Source organism: Octopus bimaculoides, chromosome 1, assembly GCF_046866305.1.
Source record: "Octopus bimaculoides isolate indiv1 chromosome 1, ASM4686630v1, whole genome shotgun sequence".
NCBI lineage: Eukaryota > Metazoa > Mollusca > Cephalopoda > Octopoda > Octopodidae > Octopus > Octopus bimaculoides.
This window is the reverse complement of record NC_142928.1, coordinates 188,247,707-188,275,552: the sequence shown is the minus strand read 5'-3', so window position 1 is coordinate 188,275,552 and position 27,846 is coordinate 188,247,707. Positions and strand designations below refer to the sequence as shown.

The 27,846-nt window shown below is 31.3% G+C and overlaps 1 protein-coding gene across 3 annotated transcripts in view; it reads left to right on the top strand.

The window, feature by feature from the left end:
• LOC106877945 (uncharacterized) overlaps positions 1-27,846 on the top strand; it is a 114,115-nt gene that overhangs the window by 63,703 nt on the left and 22,566 nt on the right. For all 3 annotated transcript variants that reach the window (XM_089364042.1, XM_089364054.1, XM_089364049.1), the window contains 2 exons: positions 1,254-1,655; positions 9,964-10,093. In XM_089364042.1, the coding sequence (XP_089220168.1) occupies positions 1,254-1,655; positions 9,964-10,093 (532 nt within the window). The remainder of the gene's footprint in view (positions 1-1,253; positions 1,656-9,963; positions 10,094-27,846) is intronic.

Genomic DNA, 27,846 nt, shown 5'->3' with positions numbered 1-27,846 from the left:
AATTTTGTTCAGCCTTTCTGTTCCTTATTCTCTTATCTAGAACAAATCTTATTCCATTGTCTACTCCTGCGCTTCTTTCTAAAGCAATCTATCTTGTAAGGATAAATTGCTTTGTTCTAACCTTTGTGAAATTTTGCTCAGTGCCAGAAGCGGGGAGGCCCTTTAGCCTTCTATTATAAACTTACATATATATATATATACACACACACATATATGTATATATACACACATATATGTATATATACGTTCACTGATGTATGTATGTGTGTGTGCGTGTATATTGCAGGTTTTGTTGAGTGTTTACGAATGGAAATTTCTCTTTTATTGAAATAAACGATTCACTTTTTTATGATTCGATCAATTTGTATCTTTGCTGGTTTTTCTTACTCTTTGGTCCTGCTTATCATCATCCACCAGATATGGCGGATCTGGCTGTGTATGTATGTATATATATATATATATATATATATACACACACACACACACACACGTACACATGTATGTATATTCATGTGTCCTGCTTCGTAAATTGCTACTACTTGATTTTTCACCAACTTTTTTCTCTTTTTAACCTGAAACCATCGTTATTTTCCGCCAGTTTTTATTCAACCATACTTTATTACACACACACACACAACACGTTCTTGTTTTTGGTATTGTTATATCTAATTAAAATCGAATGGACGCAATTCTATCCCCAATTAACAGTACGTTATATATTATATATATATATAATTTTTTGCATTTCATAAATTTCATTCTTAAAAAAAAACAAAACCGGATGCATTTTTCCCCCTTTTTCTTCGATCTAATAAAGCTGAAAAATTAGATTTATTATACCTTTAGAAAGTGATTAAACAAACTCTTACTTGATCCAGACCATCTGAACGTTCCTTCTTAATATGTTAGATAATACAGAGTTTGTGTTAATTGTATTTTTAATTTTGTATTTGTCATTAAGTTATTGCTGTTAACTCGAAAGATAAATGTCTGATTTGGACGAAAAAAAAAAAAAAAAAATCTATAGATTTATAGAAAAATTTCGAGTTTATCTTGTATTAATAAAATCTATTCTGGTGCAATTTGCAATGTATTTTTCAGCGTTTTGAATATTCTATTTTCGTTTGTTTTTACTCAGAAATTATAGATTTTTGTTTTTCAGTTAATTATACACGTTGCTTGTTTGTAGACTATTTTCATTATTGATTTTGATTTTGTAGCAGCTAATTTATTTTGAACATCTTGCTTTGCAGAGGAAGAACTACGGCGAAAACAGCGTGAAAGTGAACAGTCTTTTGATGAAAGTTCCCAGGAATCGAGTGAAAATACTGATAGAGTAAAAGAAGTTTTAGTAGATAGAGATATACAACAAACTACTGTTGACGAAAAACTTTCTCCTGTCGAGTCTAAAATTAAAGAACAGTCTAGTTCTGTTAGTTTACCTAATAGTAATAACAACAACAATAACAGCAACAACAATAATAACAGCACCACCACCAACAACAACAACAATAATAACAATAATAATAGTAATAACAAAATGGCTAAGAAGAAAGGGAAAGTAATTGGTAATGAAAATAATGTAGAAAAAGAAGTTGAAAATAAAGAAATCATTTCTGAACAGACCAAAAAGGAAGTGGACGACAAAAATATAGGTAAGTGATTTCAATAATTTATTTTCGGCGTGTGGGTAAAGAGAAGAAAAAAAAAAAAACGATATATAAAAAAAAAAAAATGCATATGTTTATTAGTGAAGGCTTAAGTGTGGATAGGTGCCGGCATGGCTGTGTGATAAGAAGTTTGCTTCTCAACTACATAACTCCAGGTTCAGTCCCACTGTGTGGTACTTTGCACAAGTGTCTTCTATAGCCCTGGGCCGAACAAGTCTTTTCAGAGGATTTGATTGACAGAAACTGAAAGAACCCTGATGTGTGTGTGTGTATGCGCATGTGTTAGTGGCTCCTTATTGTAACTTTGTGTGATAGTTGTAAACGAATGTCACAGTTAAGCTAGCAGTGTCCTTCATTTCCAGTCTTATCTGAAAACATATCTGGTCATGGGGGAAATATTACCTTGCTTGGAAACAGGTGTGGCTTGGCAACTGGAAGGGCTTCCAGCTGAAGAAAATCCACCTCGACAAATTCTATCTGATCCATGTGAACATGGAAAAGTGGATGATGATGAAAATGCATATTGCATAGTATATGTTTTAATTTTAAACATGCGTTTATCAGGTCCTTGTATGGCTGGAATATTTTTCACAAATGTAAATATTTGCATTTTGTTTGAGCATCTAATTGTCACTTTATTGTATACATTTGGTCAATAGGGTAGAATTGTATCCATTGTGGAATTCTTCATAAGTTTAGAAAGAAGCTATAATAGTGTGTGTATTGCCAGTTTGATCTGATGCCTGCATAAAGAACCATTGCTGGAACATCATTCTTTGCTAGGCTATTTGTCATGTTAAATAGATTGATCATTGAATTTAATTTGAAATGTTGCATTAGGGACCATTCAGAGATAAAACTGTCCAGGCTAGGGCATTGCAGGGCCTGTGCATCACTTACCATTATTTTGATATTTAAAAAATTTTCCTTTAGTAGATCCTGTGTAGCAAACTACTACAATTCAATGTGTTTTATGATGGCTTTAGAAAAGCCTCAATTCATTACAAATTAGTCACATGTTATTGTATGTATCATGTACACTTGAAATAAATTATCAAGTTCATGTATTTTACAGGCCAGTTGAAAGACAGCTTGTTTAATTTGGTTATATATATATGAAATACTTTTCAATGATGACTAAGCAAAAAAAAAAAAAAACACTATACTGTTTCATCTAGTGATAATGCAGAAATTAGAAGAGATATGAATTTTTTAAATATTTACATAGTCTTCTGCTCATTTTTTTGAGGTGGGAGAAGTTTGGCAGGTTTGACTTTTTCCAGGAAATTCTTGGTACATTTGGCGTGGAAGATGCTGACTGCTCTGGGGGTGGCAAGAAGGGAGAGGAAGATAACTGCTTGCAGGTTGGGATAGGCAGAAGAGCAGACATGCTGCTGGCTTTTTAACCAGCTGCAGGGATTATGCTGGAAACCAGAAGATGGACTGTTAACTAGTCATTACTGCTGAAGATGTGCTTTAGGGTTGAAATGCCTGAGGAAAGTCGGACACACCTGATTGATGACTGCTCCTGGTTGAAAGCTACACTGGTTAGAAGTCTTTTGACTGAATTCGCCACCATCTTTTGTACATGTACCTAGCAGTTTAACCCAGTGTTTCTCAACCAATTTTTTCCTATTGGACTCCTTTGATTTCTGTTTTGCTTTATTGGACCCCCCCCCCCCATAGCAATTCAATATTTAAAAAGAATCTTAAGTATTTTTATAAATAAATATTATGTATAAAAAAAAAATAATAAATATTATGTATTGTAGAAGTATAACCAGTTTATTGCACATAAACTCCAGCAACAAAATCTTATGTGAACCCCCAAGGGTAATATGGGACCCTAGTTGAGAACCACTGGTTAAGCTAAAAGTATTTTGCAACTAGGATACCTGTTGGCAAGGGCCAGCATTTTCCAGCATCATTTTCAACATTAGTTTGATGTTTACTCTATTATATCCTCATGTTTATGGATTTGCTATTTACACACTTTTTAAGAGTTTGCCCTGAACATTGAAGCTTCTTCTTGCCTCTTATCCAAGATGAACTGTTCACTTTGTGGGTATTATCTTGAGTCAGGTGTGTAAAATAAAATCTCAAATTTTGAGAAATACTACCTGACTACTCCTGTCAGTTAGTTTCTTATATTTGAGTACATGAAATAGTTTTATAATTTAAAAATTTTTTAGTTACAGTGTAAATATTTTATTGTGTATATCTTATTTTGATTTAGCTTGATGGTCTTAACTTTTTTTGTTGTTAGTATTTGTCAAATTAAAGTAATAAAATTGAAAAGCAACATCTGGAGTTTTAGTAACACTGCAAGGTGTTCAGAGCTGTTCTTTTTGCAACATTTCATTTGAAATTCCTGATGATCAAAATAGAAATGTCTCTTTCTGTGTGAAGCCATACAATGCTGATATTTTTCATTCTTTTTATTTCACTCATCTGAGGAAAGAGACAAAGTAGTTGTTTAGGTTCTTCAAATCAACTAAAACTACAGTATATAGAGAACTGGATAAAGATTAAAAAAAAAAATAAGATATAGTTTGGATGACCTTTTCGATATAAATTGTCACTGTTACGTAGTTACTTCCCCTCAATTATTATTTTTTTAAAAATTTGACTTAATGACAAAATTTAAAACTGGACTTGCAATGCAAAAGTGATTTTCCTGGCCAGAAGTTAACTATTTTGAATTATTTCTTTAGGTGTTCTCTATAAGGTGTGTATCTTGGAAAATGCTAACACAAGTGAGGTTACTATCAAAACAGGAGTTACATTGGTTGATTTGAACTCAAACCAGTCCAGATTATGAAATAGAAAATTAGCATTAATTTTAAGAAAAAGACAATGTCACTCATTACACAATTATAATCTGTTGGGATAATTATAAGTTGAAGTCATTGTTGGCTGTTTCTTACATCTATGAATTTAAATTTCACTCCCTGACTCAGTTGAGTGTTCTGTCCATTGAAGACTGAAGTGGTTAATGCCTATGCTAAACGGCTGGGAACAAAAGTTGGCTGAGGGCATCATCAAGTTTTTCATCAATTTTTCTTTCTTTTGACTTTAAGAAGTAAACTGTACTTGTATGAAATTTTTGACTTAAAATTAATTTTGTCATCTAAGAATCCATAAGTCAGGAAAAACAGGCACTTGTACATTTATCAGTGAAGTGGTTATATTGAGATATGTACAATATTTATACAAATGTGGTCTAATTAACAATATGGCTCTTTAGTGAATGATTGCAACTCCAACTTCTGATGATTAAGAGAATTACATTGATTGAAGGTATTACAAATCAATGGAATAGAAACCAGTCTTTGTAAAAACTGAATGTTGTTTAGCAAAATGCTAGAATTTTAAACATTTTCACTTTGAGGCATATGTCAACTTTGTGTGAAATGACTAATAATTCTTTTTATCAGTTAGTGGATTTCACCATCTAAAATTCAGTCCTGGGGTTGTATGATTCAATTAAATAAATTCATTCATGGTGTTTAATTTAATTTGATACTCTTTTGTTTAGACCCAGAGATTTCTAGGTACACATGCTAACTGGATTTAGAATTATCCACACTGTTTAGTCCTTTAGCATTTAAACTGGTCATATCCGGTACAAGTATTCTACCTGTTTTGCATTCAAATCAACCAGATCCAATCTCTCACACCAAGCCTACAATGTCATTCTAGAAATATAGAATCACATCGTTGAAATCTCAAAGCTATGAGATAATATATGATTAATTCAAAACGATGTGAATAAATAAGCATTACATTTGACAGTAATCAGAATGCTAAATGGCTAAGAGTATTTCCAGAACATTGAAGTTATCTTGCTTCTTATCAAAATGGATCTGTTTGTTTTGTGGGTGTTATCTTGAATCAAGTGTGAAATAAAATCTTCATTTTGATAAATGCTGCCTGACTCTTGTCAGTTTCTTATGTTTAAGAATATTTATATGAAACAGTTTTAGAATTTTCAAAGTTTTACTTATGGTATGAACATGTAATTTGTTAAATATCCTATTGTCTCTACTTTGTCATTGTCAGTTGGTTTGTTCCTTTGTAACATTTCATTACAAATTCTGGAATTTGCTAACAATTTATAAAAGACCTTGCTGTAAGAAGTTTTGTAATGATTAAAAAAAAAATTGTTAGTCTGAGGAAGAAGAGAAAGCATTGTTAGCAGTATAGTGAAACAGCCGCATAAAGTTGAAATATATAATAAAATATGAAGTATAGGATGGCCTCTCCTTTTTTAAATTGTCAACGTTGCATGGTTACTCCCCTTTATTATATTTTTTTGTCTAACATGACTTGAATTAATAAAAAGATTCATGATGCAAATGTAATTTTTGGGGGCAAAGGAAGGCTATTTTATTGCTACCAGAATACGTATTTTAGCAAAATTATTCTGAATATTAGATATCAGTCATAATTTCATTAAAAAAAAATACAAGTTGTCTACAGTTGAGATTGTTACGAAATAGATTAGTTTCATTAATGATATTCAACATAATGAAGAAAAAAAACTGTTCATTAAACTATTGTAATGTTACAGTTTAGGTATCTACATGTTGGAATAAATTGCTTTGGTTTCTGTGTAATTATTGTATCAGTAATATATATTTTAGATCTAATCATTCAACTGATTCATCAGTTACGATTGCAAATCTAACTTCTGGTTAGAGTTGCTGCAGATCAATGGAAATAATTGATTTCTACAGAAAATAGCTTTCATAAAATTCTCTGAAAATTGCAAGAATATCTTTCCAAATGCTGAATTGTTAAAGCATTTTTTTCCTTTAGATATATGTTAGCTTTATCTAAAGCAACTCTCACTTTATTGATAATGTTCTTAACCCTTTCTATACCAACCCGGCTGAAACCATCTCTGGCTCTGTAGCACAAATGTTCTGTTTTCATAAGTTTTGAATTAAAATCTTGCACCAAACCGTAGTCACAATTTATGTTACTAACACTAGCTTTATAATGACTAAGTTATTTTACAAAATTCTTTGTTATATTTAAAATTAATTGAAAGAAGCCCAGAGCATTTCAAAATAAATATGGTAACAAAAGGGTTAATTGATTTCTTTGAATTTGTTCAGAAACTGTTTCAGTAAGGATGATGTATATTTGAATCCTGCTTTTAGAATAGGTACACTGCTTTCCTGTATGTCATGCAAAGTAGCTACAAATAATTGAAGATAGGGAGAGTCTCTGGCTGTGAGATGCTGCCTCAGAAAAAAACTCTACACAACTCATGGTAGCAGGAAAATAAAATATAAAAAGTTTTTAGTATAATCTTCATTACAATCCATCCATTTTCCTTGTTTAAGTTGTTAGTTTGAGTCAGGGTTGGACTCAAATGCTCACACATTCCATTTTTAGCCCAATCTCTACATACCTTTCAGAGTAAGTGATAGACATTGATATCAAATGGCCAGTGAGGGAGGGAGTATAGTGTATGAGTTACATGTATATTGGATTAGGTTTGTTATGTATATGTTTCAAGATAGGTAAAACATTAGAATGGTAAAGATGAGAAAGGGGAGACGGGTGGAGTGTTGGTGTGGGTCTTAGATATATCCAGTGGCATCCTGTTACATTGGAAGCAATATAGGTGAATACAAGACATTCACTGCCATCCTTTGTCTCACTGGTGGCATAGTGCATTGAAATTGAGAAGAGGAAAGATGAAAGTAAGAGTATGAAGGAAAAAGCTTGTTTGATATTAGGCGTGGTTCCACAGGTTCCAGTTATGTTGAGCATGCAGCATTTATACAGCTGTCCTACATGTACATCACATGTCCATATTAAATCATCTCTCTTGCATTGTATTTGACTCCCTTTGTGTTCAGTTCTTCTTTTGATTTATTTGTGCTTGATTGTATGTGGACTCCAGCATTACACTTTCATCAGAACATGTTTGTTCCATTCCTTTTTAGACTTTGCTAATCATGTGTTCCAGGTCCTCTTATAACCATGTAGCATCAAGCTTCACATGCAGGCAGCATTCAATCTCTTTTCTCTGAAGGAAAAGCCCTTTGTTGCCAGCAGAGACAATAGCTTCCTAACCATTTCCCAATCGGTCCTTATTCTGGTTACTATGCTTTCAGAACACCCACCCTACTCCTAATTTGATTCCCTAACTAATAGAAGCTATCAACTACTCGTAGAGCTGCAATGGGCATTGAAGGGAGACTATTTCACATGTGCTCTAAGTACTTACCGATCCTGTGTACCTGCCACATGTGAAGTTTACCTTCTCTCTTAGTCTGCTTATGATCCCACTGATCCTCTTTTGCATCTGTAGTTTATACTGGGTGCATCATATGAAATTCCTACATACTCCTTTTCTAAATATCAAACATAGCCATTCTTCTGAAGGTAGTCTGGTCCAGTCTTCCTTCCTCTTTATAACTTAGTCACTTTTAAATTCACTTGGAGGCCTCTCAATTTTAAGTTTTGTTTTCCTGTCTAGAATTCTGCTATAGCTATAAGAACTAAGTTTTTAGCATAAGGAAATGCCCATAGGTAATCAGTCTCAAAGTCTGATATGGTTTGGAAGACTAAAATAAACAGAAGGGGTCTGAGGACAGTCCTGTTGCACCCTCACCCTGCTGACTACGCTTCTGTACATGGCTTGTACAACTCTGACGAGCCGTTTATCTACTCCAAACTTCCTTAGTGACCACCAGATCACAATGAGGAATCCTGTCAAAAGCTTTTTCTAGGTCAACAAATGCTAGTTATAGAGATTTATTCCCAGTGAGATACTTCTGAAGTTGTCTCACTAGAAAGATGGCATCAGTAATAGCCCTTCCTGGCACAAGACCAAACTGCATTGCATCTCTTCCTCTCCTTTCTTTTTTTCTTCTTTCCCTCAGCATTATATATGTATTTATAGAGGTGGATGCATAGCTACATGGTTAAGAAGTGTGCTTTGCAATCATGTGGTCTTGGACTCTGTCCTGCTGCATGACATCTTGGGCAAATGTCTTTTGTAGCTGGGCCAACCAAATCCTTATGTGTAGATTTGGGAGATAGAAACTGAAAGAAGCCCATCATATTCACCTCTGTATATTCATATTTCCTTGCTTTGACATTAAATGAATATAACCATCATACAAGTGGTCTCATTTATTTGCAATCTTTCATGGAAACAATCCTGGGCATTGTGCTGCTTGTGGTCAAAAGATTAGGAGCAACCTTGCTTGGAAAGAGGTGAGCGGTTGTGATAAGAGCATTAGGCCATAGAAAATCTACTTCATTGAATTTTATCTGGCACATGCAAGACAAGACTAAGGGTCCCCTTTCTCCATTACTGCTTATGCTTATGTAAGCAAAAAAAATCAAACAGTTCATGAATTTCTTTCCTTGGATCTTTTCATATTTGATTGCTTGCACATGTGTACCCCATTGTCATCCTTCATACACATAACTAGTGCAGGTTTCTATTTTGCATGTCATAGTTTATTCCTTTTATAGCAAGTTTTTTTTCTTTCAGTTCCTTTGTGCTGTTGTTTGTGCTGGTTAACATTACACATCTATGAGTTTTTTTCCATTATCTACACACACATTTGTTTTGGGTCTGCATATAAATATGCAAGTGTGATTAAGAAATTCATTTTCCTATCACAATCATTTGATTTCCCTGTGTAGCATCTTGAGCTAATGTCTTTTACTGTAGTCCCATGTCCACCAAATTCTTGAATTTGAAATCGAGTTAACAGAAACAGTATGAAAGTTTGTCAGATGAACTGTGCATATAATCTAAAAGACTAGCCAGGTCACACATTTCATCCAAATACATATGACCCTCATGCTACATTTCTTTTTAATTTGTCTGTTGAAGGCATTTATTTGCTGAAAGTGCTCTGGATTTTTGGCCAATGCTGTGTATATATGAATGTGTTTCTTGGTGTGTGTGTTTCTGTGTTTACATTATATTTACATTTATTGTTGATTCTGTTGGCAGTAGAATTAAAGACCCACAGTCCCAAAATGTACACAAGTTGCCTGAAAATCAATGTAACTTAGATGGTTTTTGTATTAGGGTCTTAGAATAGATTTTCTTATTTTTGAAGATGAATAATGTACATATGTCAGTATTGTTTATACCATAACATTTAAAATTTCATTTATATAGTTTACACTCCAAAGCTTTTAAGTTTTTTCTTTTGCTACTTGGTTAGAAAATACGACAAATTTATTGTTTTCCTAACCTTATGACTTCCCAGAAGTTGATGGAAACTTGTTTATTTTTATTTCTTAGACGAAAAGAAAAGAAAAGATCGGGCTGAAGAAACGTGTCCAAAATCTGATAAAAAGAAAAGAAAAGGAAGCTGGTCACGTTCTCTAAGCTCAAGTTCTTCAAGATCGCAATCTCGTTCCAGTTCTAGTTCGTAAGTATTCTTCTCCTTTGTAGATATTAGGTCTGCTTGGATACTGAGTTTATTTGACATTCCTTCTGGCCTTTGCTCTTCACAAATGACCATTCACGATATTTTATATCATATCAAATTTATTCTTTCATACCTCTTTCTTCCTTATATGTTCATTTTTTTTTTTTTTCAAGCGAAATGTTTATTATCATAACAGATTGAGTTTTAGATATACTTTGAAGCATGTAAATAAATTAAAATTTCTATTTTCTAAGGAAATTTTTATTGTAATTATTTATAATAATAATATATTGTAATAGCAATATTACAGCTGATGTTAGGAAAACTGGCTTTTACAATCATGAGCTCTTAAAAAAGAAAATATATTAACTCATTGGGCTGCAATTTATTTTTCAACAATTGAGGTAGTTTTAATCAAAATTTGATAAAAATATGACTAAGAAATTTTTTTCCTGCTTTAGTTCAAAGCAAAAAAAAAAAAAAAAATCTCATTAATAATTTAAGTTTTTATTAAATCATTAAATGTTTTACAAACTCTGAAATTGTGTGTATAGTTTAATATTGTACACACATCTAGTAAATGATGTGGACAAAAGTATCAGTTCTTTAAACTCTACAATGCAAGTAACATGTGTAAATATTTCTGGGCTGTCATATTTCTAAAAATGATTTAGCTTGTTTGCTAATCAATACATGTGATCAGCTTCAATATTTTTACTCTATTAAACCATGGACAAGATGGTTTGTCTATGGCATATTAAAACGAGTGTTGAAGTTTTACATGGATGCTTTTGGGAGTTTGATCCCATTCTATGCACACACCCACACGTAGTGACTAAATTGCTTAAACGAAGCAAAACATTTTATTAAAGAAAACAAAATGATGAGGCTAAAACTTGCTAGTTGTCTGAGCTGCTAGATATAGCAACTAGTTTCTCTCAAATCACATCTTGTTGTCTTTAAAAAAAAGAACACAATAGAGAATGGAGTCCTAGATGTACAAAAAAATTGGGACTGTCTTGCCTGGAATATTTCTGATCATAGATCTACTCAGTCAGGGCCGACTTGGAATTAAACAACAGTGACAACTCTCTGATCAATATGTTTCAGATTTATAATCCAATTACAGTAGATTATGCTTAATTGCATAACTTATGAAATTGCAATGTAAAAATTGACTGGTTAATTGCATATGCAAATAAAGTAAATTTCAGTTAATTACATAAGGTTTTTCTTTTCCATTTGTGAATGAAAAAAACATTTGGTACGTGTAGCTTAACATTGAATGTCTATTTGATTTGATATGAAGGAAGTTATTCTGAAAGCTTCCATGATAAAATAATGCTAATACACAATACTATTTCATGCTTATGTCTTATTCAACTGATGTCTGATTTATTCTAGTTAGACTATTTCAATGAATTATAGAAAGGTAATTTTGAATCAGGCAATGAAGAGATGGCATTTTGTTTTTGTCATTAATTACATTAGCCTATGGTTTAACGTATTGCGTATCTCTTAACCCACATGTCATTGTTGGGACGTATGAACATGGCTAAATTTAGTAATTGAAGAATAGCAAAAGGATGTGAAAAGCCTCATAAGGGATAAGTCAAATGGTTGATATATCCATATCAAGAAAAAATAGCTTGGACTTGCTGGAAGTAAGTTGAATGTAAACAGTTTTTGTCGTTTAGAGTAATGAACTCAATCCTTTCATAGCCTTATTTTTTATAAAACAGACTGTCTGAAAGTAATCAAGAATTTGATGGCATTTACTAAAATAACTTTGTCATTATTGATTTGGTTGGTATTTGAAATTTAACATCAGAAAAGATTCTGACATAAGAATAGGTTGGGATGTTTTAATTTAAATACACTTTAAAATTAGAGGTTTTGTATGATAGAACCAGGTCTGACTTCAGGTAGGTTGTTTCAAGGTTAACAGCATGAATAAGTTTGGAGTATGTGTTGGTTTCTGGTCCTTATAAGGCCTATGGATTGGTTTACAAACCATAGTCATTTATTAGTAAAGACAGAAGTAAATGAGTCTTCCATCAGTTTCAACGATGAGTATTCCAGGTGTTTGATTGACTGAACTGTCTATTTATCAAGCTATAGGTGTTAATGGCTGATTTTTTTCAGACAACCTTAGACAGAATCAGTGTGGCACAGTAACAAAGCTGACCCTTTCAAATCATGTGTCCAGTGCATGTGATGGGCTTCCATTGATTATATTTATTCAGGTTCATTAGCATGGCTTGACCAAGATGCAATGGCTGTGGGGTTGAATGTGGCTTCTCATTGTGAAACAAACTTTGTAAACCCAGCTATGCCTGTATCCACAATGAGTGGCATTCAAGATTGGATTACACATTGCAGTAACTCCTAGGTATTCCCAATTATCCAGACTATCATTGAAGAAAGTAATAGCAGCAACATGTAAAAAGAAAAGATGATGTAGAAAAGATTCTAGTGTAATGCAGTGATTATCCTAAACAGGTTACTAAGGTCAGGTCCAGAGTGATTATCAGGACCAGTGCTACTAGAATGTCAAAGATTTAGATCATTAAACCCTATGAACAGATGGTTGTTCTGATGAAAAAGATATTACATTGGATTCAAGAAGCTTCATTATGAGAAGACAGAAGCCTAAATACTGCTGATTACTGGGCTTAACTGGTGTTACCTGAGATTTGATGGGCCTCTAGTTGAGGAAGCTTGCAACAGAGCAGGAAGTGACAAAAGAAGAAGAAAAAATGTAAAGAATTCACATCCTGTGAATTATGTTTAGCGATCTTATATAACTAGCAAAATTGACTGGAGACATAAAGCATGACTGAGAATTTGAGAGTGATGACCCTGAAGAATAGACAAGTTGTATTGCTTGTTGATACATATACTTACAATGTACCTACTCAGCTGTTGTAAATGTTAATTTAAACTGTCGCTTCCATCAAACACCACATCAATAATTCATCCATAAATAGCTCACCAAAAGCATCACATGATTGGATGTGATTCATCTAATCAAAAGATTACTGAACATTTTTTTTTCTTTGTCCCAAAAAGCTGGTTTTACAGCTGTAGATCCATTACATCTACAGCTGGTTTTAAAGCTGTAGATGCGGCATCCTTTCCCTCCACATGATGGTGACAAGAACAGATTGAGGTATATGTAGGTCAAGATAATGATCTAGAGTATCGCAATACTCTAGCAGGTGAAGAACTGGTTACTTCTCAGTCATGAATGATATGATGATGTTGATGACATAGTATTACCCATCTCTTGTTCTGTCGGTTATGAGAAGATTCTTAGAAGAAAACAGCTGAAAATTTTAACAGTTTTATGCCATTGTGGAATTGCATGAATTGGCAGCAGTTAGAAATTGTATAGTCATAGATCACAGAATTTATCAACTGGATACCAATAACATTTGAAGTGTCATTCTTGTGCAAACTACAAGTCTTGTCACTTGTTAAGACCTGTACAAGGAAATGGATACTCGAATTAATGATTGGGAGATGGATCATATGTATTATTTGAAGAACAAGAAGTTGGTCTGTGTTAATTTTCTAACAGATAAAACAGATTTTGTTTCGTGCAGCTTTAAACTGGGATTTTTCACATTAAAAAAAAAGATAAAAAATATAACATACTTTTGAGTAATGTTTTATTTTTGTTTTATATAATCCCTACCTCATCTTAAATCATCACTCTCTTATTCTCCTTTGTTGTGGGGACACTTCAGTCTTGCAAGTTACAAGGCAATCCTGCTAAAAATGCTGGTTCCATGTAAAAAGCTCCCAGTGTACTCTGTAAAGTGTTATTAGGAAGAGCATCCAGCTGTAGAAACCATGCCAAAACTAAGACATTGGAGCACAACATGGCCCTCTGACTTATTGAATCCTGTCAAACTGTCCGACCTAGGCCAGCATGGAAAGCAGATAATGATGCATGTGTAAATGTAACTACAGTATTGTATGACTGATCATTACTTTGTGTATTCAGTTAATTGCATAAGAATTTCAACCACTGAAGTTTTGCAATTAAAAGGAATAGATTCATAGACATATATTCATAAAGTAAAATTGAATGCAAAGTATTGCTGAGTTTATTCTGGAAGTTGTTTTATCAGAGTAAACTTAGTTTCATTAGTTGGGTTAGATACAACTTGTTTTCATCATCACGGGCTCGTGCCAGCATCACATAAAAGCACTCTAGTATCATGCGAATGGCACCTGTGCCGGTGGCATGTAAAAGCACCCATTACACTCTCAGAGTAGTTGGCATTAGGAAGGGCATCCAGCTGTAGAAAACCATGTCAAATTAGACTGGAGTCTGGTGCAGCCTCCCAGCGTGCCAGCCTGGTCAAGCCATCCAACCCATGCCAGCATGGACAACGGACGTTAAATGATGATGATTGTTTCAACGTCTACTTCTCCACACTTGCATGGGTCGCACAAAAAGTATAGTGGAGGGGGGTGGGTAGGTGTCTCTTCCTGTCACTAACCCCATCTTTTGCCAAACGAGTTAATTATCTCTCAATCTATCAACAAACAACATGAACATGTTTACATGGAGAACTGGAATGAGCTTTTTGTTTACTAACATCCTATATCTCGAGCCCAGACCTGCTTTTGTGGTGGATTTCTAGCAAACACCATTAGCAAGGCCATTGTTTACATCCAGTGAACTCACGTGAAGACAAACGAAATATATACTAACTCACACATGCAAATGTACACAGACATGTATACACATATAAGAACAGGCTTCTTTGGGTTTCCATTCTACCAGTTTTACAGCCTTGTGGCTTTGGTTGGCTCTGGACTCTCGTAGGAGTCACTTACCGAAGGTGCCTCACTGAACATGAAACTCCATGATCAGAAAGTGAATTTCTGAATCAGGCTTATTTTGTGTTTTAAAAGCTATGAACCAGTGAGCTCAACTGTTTATATTTTAGTGTGTACAAAATTATTACATATTTATAAATTTGCAAAGAATGGTTAGACCACTTTGGAGGCTATTTATAAACTTGTTAGGTAAAATACCTGGAATCTTAGATTTTCCAAGAGTAAACTGCCATTTTAATTCTGATAGTATTGTATGTTATTCAGCATTTACTGTTGGTTTTAAAAACTTGATTTTTAAAAAATATATTATCAGTATTGGATTAACTATTCATTGCAGCCTAATGTTCTTTGTTGGGTTAACATATTTTCTTGTAATTCAAAATTATATATTGCTATTCAAGGAATAGAAAGAATAACTCTAATGAGATGTGACTTGAATTTGTTTTTGAAAGAAAAACATTTCTTCTATAAATGCTAATTGATTTTTTCCCCTCCTTCCTAAAACGAATGCCTGAATTATAAGCATTCAATTACCAAATATAATAATGCAAAAACGAATTTTTCAGTGTATTATAGTAGTGACTGATTCAGTTACATTCAGCCAATCATATAAAAATTAAAAATTCAATAATTTTGTCCCTTTAGGAATTGAAATCTATTTTCTTCCTTCACAAACACATGCATGTGTGTATGTATGGATGGATGTGTGTATACACATATACACATAAATATACACATATCAATGTACTCATATAAACACACACATGTATAAACTTCCACACATCTAAACCAGCAGCAAAACTGTCACTCATAAATGAGTGTGACTTGGTAGTATGTACTTTGCTTTTGCTAATTGCTTTAGGTGCCTAAGTAGTTGTGAGCAGACATAGACACCTTCTGGGCCCTCCCACTTTTGATCCAGCAAAACATGGAGGATGTGATAACTGGAAGGGGAGAGAGAGGGTTGCACCAGTATTTGGCTGATACTTTCAGCTGATTTAAACTGGAGCAGTGTGAAATGAAGTGCCTTGCTCAAGGACACAATACGCCGCCTGGTCTAGTAGTTGAACTGTCATCTTTATGATGATGACATCGATACTAACCATTTGGCTACACACCTATACCTGTACACACACACACACACACACACATACACACACACACACACACATCACATATATAGGGAACACTGGTAAAGTAACCCAGTTATTTAACCAGTAAATCTTGAAAGCTGGAAAGTATGAGTGATAAACAATTATGGGAGATTGTCTTATTGACAACCAAATATAGTTTAACGAATTCTAAGATGTAAATACAGTCACTTCAAATTAGATGCTGTGTTTATATATTTATCATTTTAATTTTTAAAAGAATAAACAAATTGGGTGGGGGGAAGGGAAGAAAGCCAAATATTGAGATTTTTAAATAGTATTGTTCCTACATTAATTAACCAGCTGTTAAAATGCCATTAAAATTACTAGTTTTATAATTTAAAAAATTTTAAAGTTGTTTCTCATTAAGACATATAGTATATATTTTAGTCATTATCTTAGCTAATTTAATTTATGAACATTTTAGTGCTTAATTTGTCTTAATTAACTGGATTAAATAGTTATTCCTATCAATTGATCTGATGGTTGAATAACTCATTGGGTTGCTGTTTCAATTTTAATGTTTACAAAATGAGCAGTAACAAAATATATAATGTAAGATTTTCAATTTTAACTTGTTAATAATAAAAATCCCTTTTCCATTTCGATGGGATTTATCTTGTGCCTTTTCTCTCTTTGTATTGAATTGTACTCAATACTATTGATCTACAATCACTTGTGGTACATAGAATAAATTCACTTTTAGTAATAATAGCATTAAAAATATTACTTTGTATTTTATGGAGGTAATTGGTGTCAAAGCAATTTTTTTCTTTATTTTGAACAAATTCTTCTTTGTCGAACTTTACTTTTCTAGTCTAGCTGTGCTTATACATACACTGTGTGTGTACATACATAATGACTGTTTATATTTATATGATGGAGGCAACATAACACTTCTGTTAACAAACAATTTTAAGTAACAAACAAATTAATTATATTTGGTTCACTTGAAAAATTAAAAAAAGATTGTAATGTAATTATTTGCCTGTAGTAAATAACACACCACTCTCTAACGAGTTGATTTTGTTAATCTCTGTTCTTCTTTCATATATTAATGTTAAAATGATTTTCAATGGAAATTTTTGGCTATATTTTGTTGAATCTTAATTTCAATATTTTAATTGTTCCTTTTGACTTTTTATACAAAACGAAAAGAATTTTTTTTTTTCCTGAAAATCTTTTTAATTTCATTAAAGAAGTAATTGTCCCAAATTAGAATAACTTTGCTTTGTCTAACATTCACTAATAATTAGATGAAATAATTTATAATTCCTCCTCTTCCCCAGCAAATGTATTAATATTTTTTTTTGTTATGTGAGATGAGTTCAATTGTTACTCATTGACATTGTATGCATGCTTCTTTTATGACCTGTTGTAATTTTATAATGAAAACTGCATTTAAAGAAGAAAAAAAAAAACAGCATTATTTACTGTTGAACACACTTCTATCAGTTTATAACAATTTCCTTATTAATTCACTTAGTGTGATTTGTTCCTCTTTTTACAATGAGCCTTTTCACAAAACATGTCAGTTCTATGTAGCATTTTATTTTCAATGAAATTAAAGCATTTTAAACAAGTAGTTTCTTTTTTAAACCTTTATATAAATAAGATAATGATTTGGGAACAAAGCTGTCAAATTGTATCTTGAAAAAATCAGAAAAAAAGAGAACTTGAGATTTTAAGTTAAAAGTTGTTTTTTTTTTAATATACATCCCCCTAAAGTTTCTCTGTATAGTGTTTACACTTTTCATATCCCCCAACTTAAAAATTCCAAATAATGAACAGCCATTTACATGGAAGTTTTTTTCTCTCTCTCTCAGACTAGTATATGTGAGTGTCAGGCATGTCTCCTGACAAACTGGATATCTATTCTAGATAGAACACAATAACCTAAATTAACAATTACAAGCATCTTGGTAGATTATTATCCACTCATTCATTTGTTGTAATTTTCTGTTAATATGGGTGTTGATATTTACCCTCACCTCACCATCCATTGTTCAAATTCAATCATTTTCACTAGATCGTCTGTCTTTTCACATCATTTTTAACTACTTTTGTCATACACTGTAGAGTTCTTTACCAGTGCTTTTTTTTGGGGATTTTTTTTTTCTAAACTTCAAAATGCTATCACAGCCAAATCAGGGATGGGTTATTCAATTAGCTGGTAAAAAACCATATATTTTTTCATTTATCATTATTATTCAGTGCTATATCATTAATAAACTTAAGCTTTTTTGCATTTGTGTAGAAAAGAATGTGAAAATCACTTCGTTGTTTAAGGTTAAGTTCTGTGTTCAGCTTGCATGATCAAAACCTTCCATTCTATGTAATATTGAAGGTAAATTTTATGCCTTCAGTAACTTTTTATTTATTTATTTTTATTTATTTATTAATAATATGAAACGGTACTAAGTTTTTTCTTAGTTATCTTGTAACCTTTTTCCTGAATTATGAAAAAGTTTTAAAATGAGGGCAAATGTAGTTTAGTATTTTTTTTTTTTTTAAATTTCACTAACGTGGAGATTTTATTTTTCAACATGCCACCATTTCACAGTTCACTTTCAAATGCCATTCTTGTAGTTGTGTATGTATGTAAAAGTAGATTTTTTTTTTTTAACTACATTATTTGTGTGTGTATGTGTATATATATATATATATATATATAAATATGTAGTTTCTCCATTGTGTTTCCTTTTTAATGTGTATTTCACCTGATGAAACACGTTTATAAGTCAAAAGAATTGTCACTCTTAAATTGATATTTGAGCATTTTAAAGGTATCTGTTTAATTGAAAAGAATGATGAGAAAAACGTATTACGTTTTCTTAGCATAACATTTATTCTTGTAAGACCAGTAAATATTTGTAGTCTTCTTCAGTTGTGAGATTTTTTGGGACCAATCACAAACACACACACATATATGTACGTAAATGAGATAAATAAATAAAAAAGACTGATGTAAGGGAGTCAGAAATGGTGGCAAATTCAAAATTTCTTTAACCTTTAAAATATAAAAACCCCTTTTCTATTGAATATTTCTTGGTGGTATCTGTTTAACTACAATTTGTAATTGTTAAACAGCTGCCACTTTCTGGACACATGGATGTATATCCTTGCCTTTCTTTATTCATTTCATAGTAAATCAGTTGTAGTGGTGCTTATATTTTTCATTTTATTTTTTATTTCTACCATTCAAAAAAAAAACAAACAATTTTTTTGTTTCCATTAAAATGTTCATAAAAAAAAAAATGAAAATGTATGTGTTAGTTTTTTTAATTTTTTTTAAAACTAAAACCTGCTAGACTGTAGCATGTTTTATATTGTATGACTGACATACTAACATACTATGTCGTTGCAAGAAGAATTCTCTTTGGAAAACTTGTATAAGTACTTGTACCTTCTAGTACAAAATAAAGAAGTTTCAATTGAACAGGACTGACTTGGTTGTTTCTGGATTCTGCTTGCAGTTGATCTTATTTCTTCTGCTCTGCTGCTCATTTTCTGTTGAATTCAGGGATTAAGCTTCTTGGTTTTATTAATATTTTGTATATTTTCCAACTGACAAACGAGCAGTTGTTTGTAGTAGCAATACAGCTTGGTGTTGCGGACAGATTTTCCTTTATCAACAGAATTTGGTTAAATCAAAATTTGTAACTTGAATCCCTTGCAGTAAGACTTGATTAGAAGACTCAGACCATTATATTTTTGGAAACTTTTATTGAATATTATTATTATTATCATTATTGTTTGTGCATATATGTATGTTTATAGAGATGCCTATATAGATATGTGGTGTGTTCAATAAGTTGTTTGCTTACAGAAATATGTCTGTCTGACTTGATTGATTAGAAAACAGTGGCAATGTATTTTTGAAGAAACATTTTTATTTATGTGTAAATTAAAATCCAGAAACATTAAACTGAAATTCTGGCAGTGCAAAACTGGGAAAATATCCAACCCATCCACATACACAAAAAACAAAACAAATGAAGCACAAAAAAAAAAAAATTGTCTAGCACATGCTGGAATTTAAAATGTTATTAAGTCTACTTTCAATGTACAATGCAGTGGTACTCAACCATTTTTTGGCTACAGCCCTCTTTGATTCCTATTTTATTCTGCTGGACGTTCGTAGCCATTCAGTGTGTGTGTGTGTGTGTGTGTGTGTGTGTGTGTGTGTATGTATATATATATACATATATATATATAAATAAATTTTTATAATTAAATATTTAGAGTTGTATAAAAAAAAAATTTTTTTAATATTTTGTGTATTGTAGAAATATAAGCAATTTATTGCACATAAATTTTAACAACAAAATCTTGTGGATCCCGGTTGAGAACCGCTGATAAAACAAGAGCTATTTGTAGCTCTGTTTGGTGAGTGAACTGTTGAAAATGAATAAACATGAATAAACTTGTTTCAAATATCTTGCCACACACCAAATGAACCATTGATGAAACCCACATGGAGATATTTATTTGTAATGTAAGATTAAATATTAACCCCCATCCCCCCATTTCTGAGAGATGAAATACAAATAAAGAGAGATTGAGATATAAAAGGAAATGAATTTGTAGTTTTGAGAATGTGTGAATGAAAAAAAAAAAAAAAAATGGTTGCTGAAAATGATTATGATGTTTCTAGAAATAAAATTTGATGTTCATAGAATTGTGAATTTAAATGTTTATTGAGTACACCAGATATCTTTTGTCTTTTCTACGTAACATACATGGACACACAAACATCTTTTTCAATTTGCTAAGGTAGACTTTTGTGATTTTTACTGTCATTCGTTTACTAACAATAGTTTTGATTGTAAGTAAGGCGTTAGCTACCATTTATTAATTAAGGCTAATTATGCTGAAATTATTTCTGCAACTTAGTTGGTCAGTATTAGTGAAATATAGGCAATTCCATGTTCTGTGATCTTTCATATATACTTGTACTAAATTTGAGTTGGTTTTTCTATGATATTTTATATTGAATACTATATACCCACAAGCTTAAACTCTAGAATTCAACAGTTATTTTTATGTTAAAAGAGAAAAAAAAAAAAAAAAAACCAAAAGAAAGCAAAAAAAAAAAAGTGAAAGCAAAACCAAATGACACTTGCTGTGACTGCTAGCAACTAATTAGTGCTATTGGTCAAAAGATTGGCTTTGTGTACACACAGTCACTGTCAATTCCCTGACACTTTGTTGGCGATTTGGACCGAACTGATCTTGGAGCCAGTATAACAAGTGGCTGTACTAAAGTAAGTGTTGCTTAGGAAATTCTTTTCTTTTTCTCCCTTTTTAATTTTAATTTGTAATTTCAATGTTTCAGCCTGTCATAGTTCAATGCATATAGTTTTCATAAGTTACTTCTATTTTCCATGTTGTTATGTATATTCTTTTCGCTTTTTAAATTATCTTTAAATGTGATATTCACATTAGAGTAGTTAAACAGTCCTTGTGTCTTAGAAATTGGGCTAATTTAATATTGACACTAAAAAGCACCTTTTAATTTAGCATCAAAAATCCTTTAAATTTGTCTTCACATATTTTTCCTTTTTATAAAATTTAGTTTTCTTAATAAAAGTTATGATATAATTGAATTAATCTATTGAAATATTTGAAACTGCAGGGTATATTTCTCCCCAAGTTATTATTGGACTCTATGTTTGTAAAATATATATTTCACCTTTTATATTTTGTTTTGTCTTCTTAATAAGTTTAGATAGTTTAATATATGGTTTGAACTAAATTCATTAATAGCTTCCATTTTAAATCTTGTGTAGGTGGTTTAATACATTAGGTAGATTATTTCCTGTTGTGCCATTGTTTTCAATAAATACTTGCTCTATTCAGAATCAATATCTTCAATATTAAATATGGTAATATTTAGTTGACAATGATTGTTGGAAATTTTCATAAATTTAACCGTTCTAATTCTGGCTTGAGAACTAAGTTTTCTTGTGTAGGGAAAGGAGAAAAGTTACTATTGTGATTAGATTGTACAGAGTTGTCTACCTTGGTCTATCCTCTAATTGTTTCAGTCTTGAACTATTTATGTTTTGGGATTTGAATTCTCTATATTTTATTTTACTATATCGTTTATTTCTGTCATAGAATTGATGTATTCCTTAGGTTTGTGTATCTTGATAATTTTGTAGCTCTGAGGAATTCTGTAAATATTTTTCTTTTTGTTGAGTTTCTTTGCACAGTTTATTTCTATCAAGTATTAAATGTTGCAAGTTAAGTTCTAAATATTTTGTTTTGTAGTTTGAATTGTATTGTATCGATGGCATGCTGTGTTTCATCAAATAGCCCAGTCATGTTACATCCTACCTATTGAATTGAGGATTACTCCAAATCTCTGAACATAGTGTATGTTAGCCAAAATACCAAATTTTGAACATTTTGTGTATTTTTCTGTACTTTATGATAATGTCCTTTCTAATCATACTGTGACTTGCTTAAAGCCTTTGTCACCTTTGAGCAATTATAGGTGGATGGTTTATGTTGGATTTGGAATTATTTCAGTCTTGTAGGTTCTTATGTTTAGATTGGTCATGTATTTAAAATATAACATAAACACACACTCACACTTGCTTATGATGGCATACATTAACACTAACCGGCATGTAGTAGCTTTAAATGGTAAAAAAAGTGTATGTGTGTTTATATTTATGTATATATCAGTTTAAGACATTCAATGTAATGTACATTTTACTGAGTTTCTTCCTGCAAACAGTCTTCAGGTAGAGAAGACACTCCTAATATGAAATGCTGTGGAATGATGTTACATGGAATTTCTCAATTTGATATGTATGTACGTATGTAATGTAATCTCTCTCTCTCTCATATATATATATATATATATATATATATATATATATATATATATATATATATAGAATGTGTGTGTGTGTGTGTGTGTATATATATATATATATATATTTATAGATAGAATGTGTGTGTGTATATATATATATATAGATAGAATGTGTTTATATATATATTTATAGATAGAATGTGTGTGTGTATATATATATATATATATATAGATAGAATGTGTTTATATATATATATAGAATGTGTGTGTGTGTGTATATATATATATATATATATATAGAATGTGTGTATATATATATATATATATATATATATATATATATATAGAATGTGTGTGTGTGTGTGTATATATATATATATATATATATAGTGTGTGTGTGTGTGTGTGTGTCTGTATATTTATTTGTTTTGCTGTAATGTTTGGATTGGATGATGTAACCCTTCCCTGGGAACAACCAACCTAAATGATATTAATGTAGTATAAAGAATCCCTCAGTCCTAAGGAAGTACACTTTTTTATTGTTCTTGTACACACAGTTAATATAGCCATCATGATTACTCCTGATTCTTGATATTGGAGTTGAGGAGTTTCTGAATCCATGAAATCTTCTCTTATGCCGATGTCACATTGAAGCAGCTGATTTAATCAGTGACGGTGGTTGATGATGAAATTCTCGTACAAACAGGCCTGAGGCCTTAGATTCTGTTTTCTAAATCTGCCCAATTCTTGCAAGCAAGGAAAAGTAAAGAGCATATTAATGGCTTTATTATATAGCATCTTTATTAACATGACTTTGTTAATATTGGAAATGTTTTACAGATTGGTATGAGCTGTCTTTGGGTTCCTCATATGACCATAGCCAGTTGTCAAATGAGACTCATTGGAATTACATCAAAGACTGAATTATTTAATGTCTCTTATTAAAGTACTTCAAAAACTGTCCCTTTGATCAATTAGCTATTAAAAGATGTAGTTTTAAAGTATTTGTTGAAAGTATTTAAAATATTTTGATCTTAATTTACAAAGCATTGGGGGAAATATGAAAATATGTCTCCTTTATGATGTTCAGTGCACATGAAGCTATAGCTAAGTATCTCGTAATATACCAGGTAAAACAACCACCTGTATTTGCCCAGTATATTGTGAGCTATTGCTGTTACTGTCATTTGCATTTGATCTACTTTATAAAAGAGAATTATTTCCATGTTTTAATTATTTTATTTATGAACTTTGAATGCTTCAATTTTTAAAAACAATTTAATTACCCTTATTTTTTTTTATTTTTATTAGATCCAGTGTGTATGTGTGTCAGCTTTAAGTATTTTTCTTAAAAGTGGAATGATTGAAGTAAAACCATTTAATAAAAATATTCCTTAATACTAATAGCATTTAAATTTTATTTTCTAAACTGACCATACTGGTTTCATGTTCCATGATATTCCAATTGGTGCCAACCATTATGAGCAAATACCTAATGGAATATCAAGCAATAATTATATTAAAAACATTGTTTCCTTTTTTTTTTTTTTTGTATCTATTGATATTTTTGTTTGGAAAGAATTCCTTGAATGTTTGATCCAAGTATTTTGGAAGATTTTAAAGGTTGCTATCAAACACGGTGGTTATTTGATGTATTGTTGAATTTAAAACTGAAAAGGAACTAACTTCGCACCATTCTATTATTTTCTTTTTTTTTTTGTTTTATAATCATAGCTCTCATAACAAAAAAAAAAAAATAAAAAAAAAAAAATTTAAGAAAAATATTTTGCTATATTTTCCTTGCAGTTATCTTTCACTATATTTTCATATTCTAAATGAAGGTAGGATTAGTTCAAATATGCAAATACCAATTTTAACCTAACTTGGACAATTTTATTTTTTGAAAAAAAAAAAAAAAAAAAAAAAAAAGTTTATCCTAAGCAACATATTTAAAAAATTTTGTGTGCTGGTTTAATTTTGTTTTCTTTATTTTTATCATTATCATTATCATCATCATCTCTTCTGGTCTCTCATCTTTGGTTAACTGATTTTGAAAATTCAAGCAAATTTTTTTGCATACACTAAGAACTTCTGAATACACTGTAACTTGACTCTCTTTAATGTAAAGAGAGTGAGACACTAAGAAAATTTCTTTTTATTGCAATGTAATGTTAAACAACACAATTTTTATATTCTAAATTAGTTTTATTCACCTCAGGTTTTTTAAACACAATCTATGTATTTCATGTGATTTATCTACAATGCCTCCAAGTTGTCAATCATTGTGGTGTTCATTTTCTATCAAATACATCTTGATAAGTATACACAAGAATTTTTTCTAAATGATTCTGATTTTGTCAGAAATAGATGCTTTTATTAGTAGCTTGAATGAAATTGTTAGCATATATCTTTGAACAACTTTATAAAAAGGAAAGTAATTTCGGTCAGACCAGCACAGTTGACTGCCAAATAGAAGCTTTCTTACAGTATCACACTGTCTGCATGTTTATAACAACATTACCATTTATCTTCTTACAGTGGCATGACTAGAATGATTTGTCAAGTTTTCCTATTTACTTTCCTTTTTCAAATTATTATTGTTTTAGTTATTTCTTAGAATTATTCAAGATTTGTTATTGTTCATCTTGGGAGAAGTATGAATGCCATCTCTTCTTCAAAGGATTCTTTTCAGTGCAAAATGCTTCCCCCCCCCCAAACCATTGCTACTGGTAGTGTTACTGAGCAAATGGCTCTGCAGTTATTATTAGTCAATAGTGATTACAGACCTAACATAAAAATATTTTATTGACTGCATTCATTTATCTGTGTCGGTATATTTGAGACATATGTACAGTGTAGTGGCTGATCTTATTTCCCAAAATCTTGGCTATGGGGTGATTCTTTTGCATGTATAACTCTATTACTTGCTGAAGGCTTTAATACATCTTTGGGTAGGCACTATTATGCTATTTGCCTTCTGGAACTTATTATTTTACTTTGTTAATTGTCTTATTAAGAAAACACAACTGTTAATTACAACTTAGTTTCAGCAGTGTTTTTGTACATTTCATTTAGATTCCACACTTATTTCACCTTTTGGAAAAGTATGTATGTCATATCCTAAGGCTTTCATTGAATTTGTTTTCATTGACTCTATTTTGGATCCGTAGGTCTTTTTTGTCTTTTGGATCTAACATTTGTTGTTTCTCACTCTGGTCTTCGATAACTTTGTACTGATTCATTTAACACTAGTCACAAAGAAATCTTTTCTGTTTTTAAAATCAAGAAATTTCATCTACGTTAAGTCTATTGTTACTAGTTTTGTTATTGAGGAATTAGAAATCAAATGTATATACTAACAATAATTAATTTCAAGGGTATCTTTTCAATCAACATTTTATGTCAAATTCATAACAGTTTTTCTGGTAGGTTCATGCCATAATACTTTTAACTGGAAGAATTGTACCAAATTCAATCCCAGCATTGGTTAAATCTAGGGCTATAATAGAAGACACTTAACCAAGATGCTGCACAATGAGACAACTCCAAACCAGGCTTCTTTACCACACAGCCATGCCTGTACATATGATCTGTGTGGATTTTCCTTTTAGTAGGGAATATTTCTTTCAAGATATTTAAATATTCTAGAAAGACATGATGAAAATACAATGCACATTACTGCAGTGTCTTTCCTGTACTTTAGTAAAGTAATTCTATATCTTTCTTGCTCAACTCCATAGACTATATATATTCTATTTAACCTTTTTGGTATCAATCTGTCTCAGATTGCCCTTGATTCTATGATGCAAACTTTCTGTTTTAATGTTGGCTAAGTTAAAAACCTTCCTTAAAAACTTCACGTTAAACTATGTTCAAAATACCAGATTAATAATGGAAAGTTATTTTTACTAATTTCTTTGTAATTTTCACAATTAATTGAAATAAAGGCAATGTATTTCAGTAGAATTATGGTTACAAAAGAGTTAATAGAATAATGAAATAGTTAAGTGCATTTTTGTAGACTTGCTATAACTCATGTCTATCTTTGGAATAATTTTCTATATTTACAATTTGGAATGGTTTGTTGAAATGAATTTAACAGTTGAGTTGCAAAGTTGATTATATGATGACTGTTGCAGTTATGTGAAACCTGAAGAAAATAATAGAAATACTAAGTTTCAAATGGTCTCTGAAGTAATTTTTTTTTTGTACACAAGGAAATAATTGCACTGAAGTCACTTGAATTGCACATCAGATATTTAATTTTGCTGAAGTACACATTTAATTTTTGAATTTTTTTTTCTTCTTAAAATGCATTTTGATAAATATATCAGTTCAAATGTCTGAAATACTAATATATTATTAAAAGTACTGGAAGAGTGTATAAAATGTTTTTGTTCAGTAATATTAATAATAATAATAATAATAATAATAATAATAATAATATTACAAAAAACTATTTAGTACTAACATTTTTTGGCATTTGATGGAAGATGTATTTATCCCTGCCTATTACCACTTACAGTGGTCTCTTATAGTTAAAAGTCATGATTAAGCTTTATTTATATACTTTTGCCATATTTCAGGAAGTTTCTTAGTTTGTTTATGTCATTGCAATGTAGTCTTGATTGATAGGGATACTGCAGAGTAGGAATACTACAATATCCCTGCCTGTTAAGATTACACAACAATACATAATATATACTTGTCAGCTTACTAGTTGACAGCATATATTATGTAGTGTTACGTAGCCTAAATAGGCAGTGATAGTGAGATTGCTGCTTACTGGCTGAAGGCATGTATTCTATCACTGTTATTGTCTTTAAGATGGCCAACTAGCAGAGTTGTTAGAGCATTGGATAGAATGCTCTGTGGTAATTTCTCCAGCTCTCTGTGCTCGTGAGTTCAAATCCTAC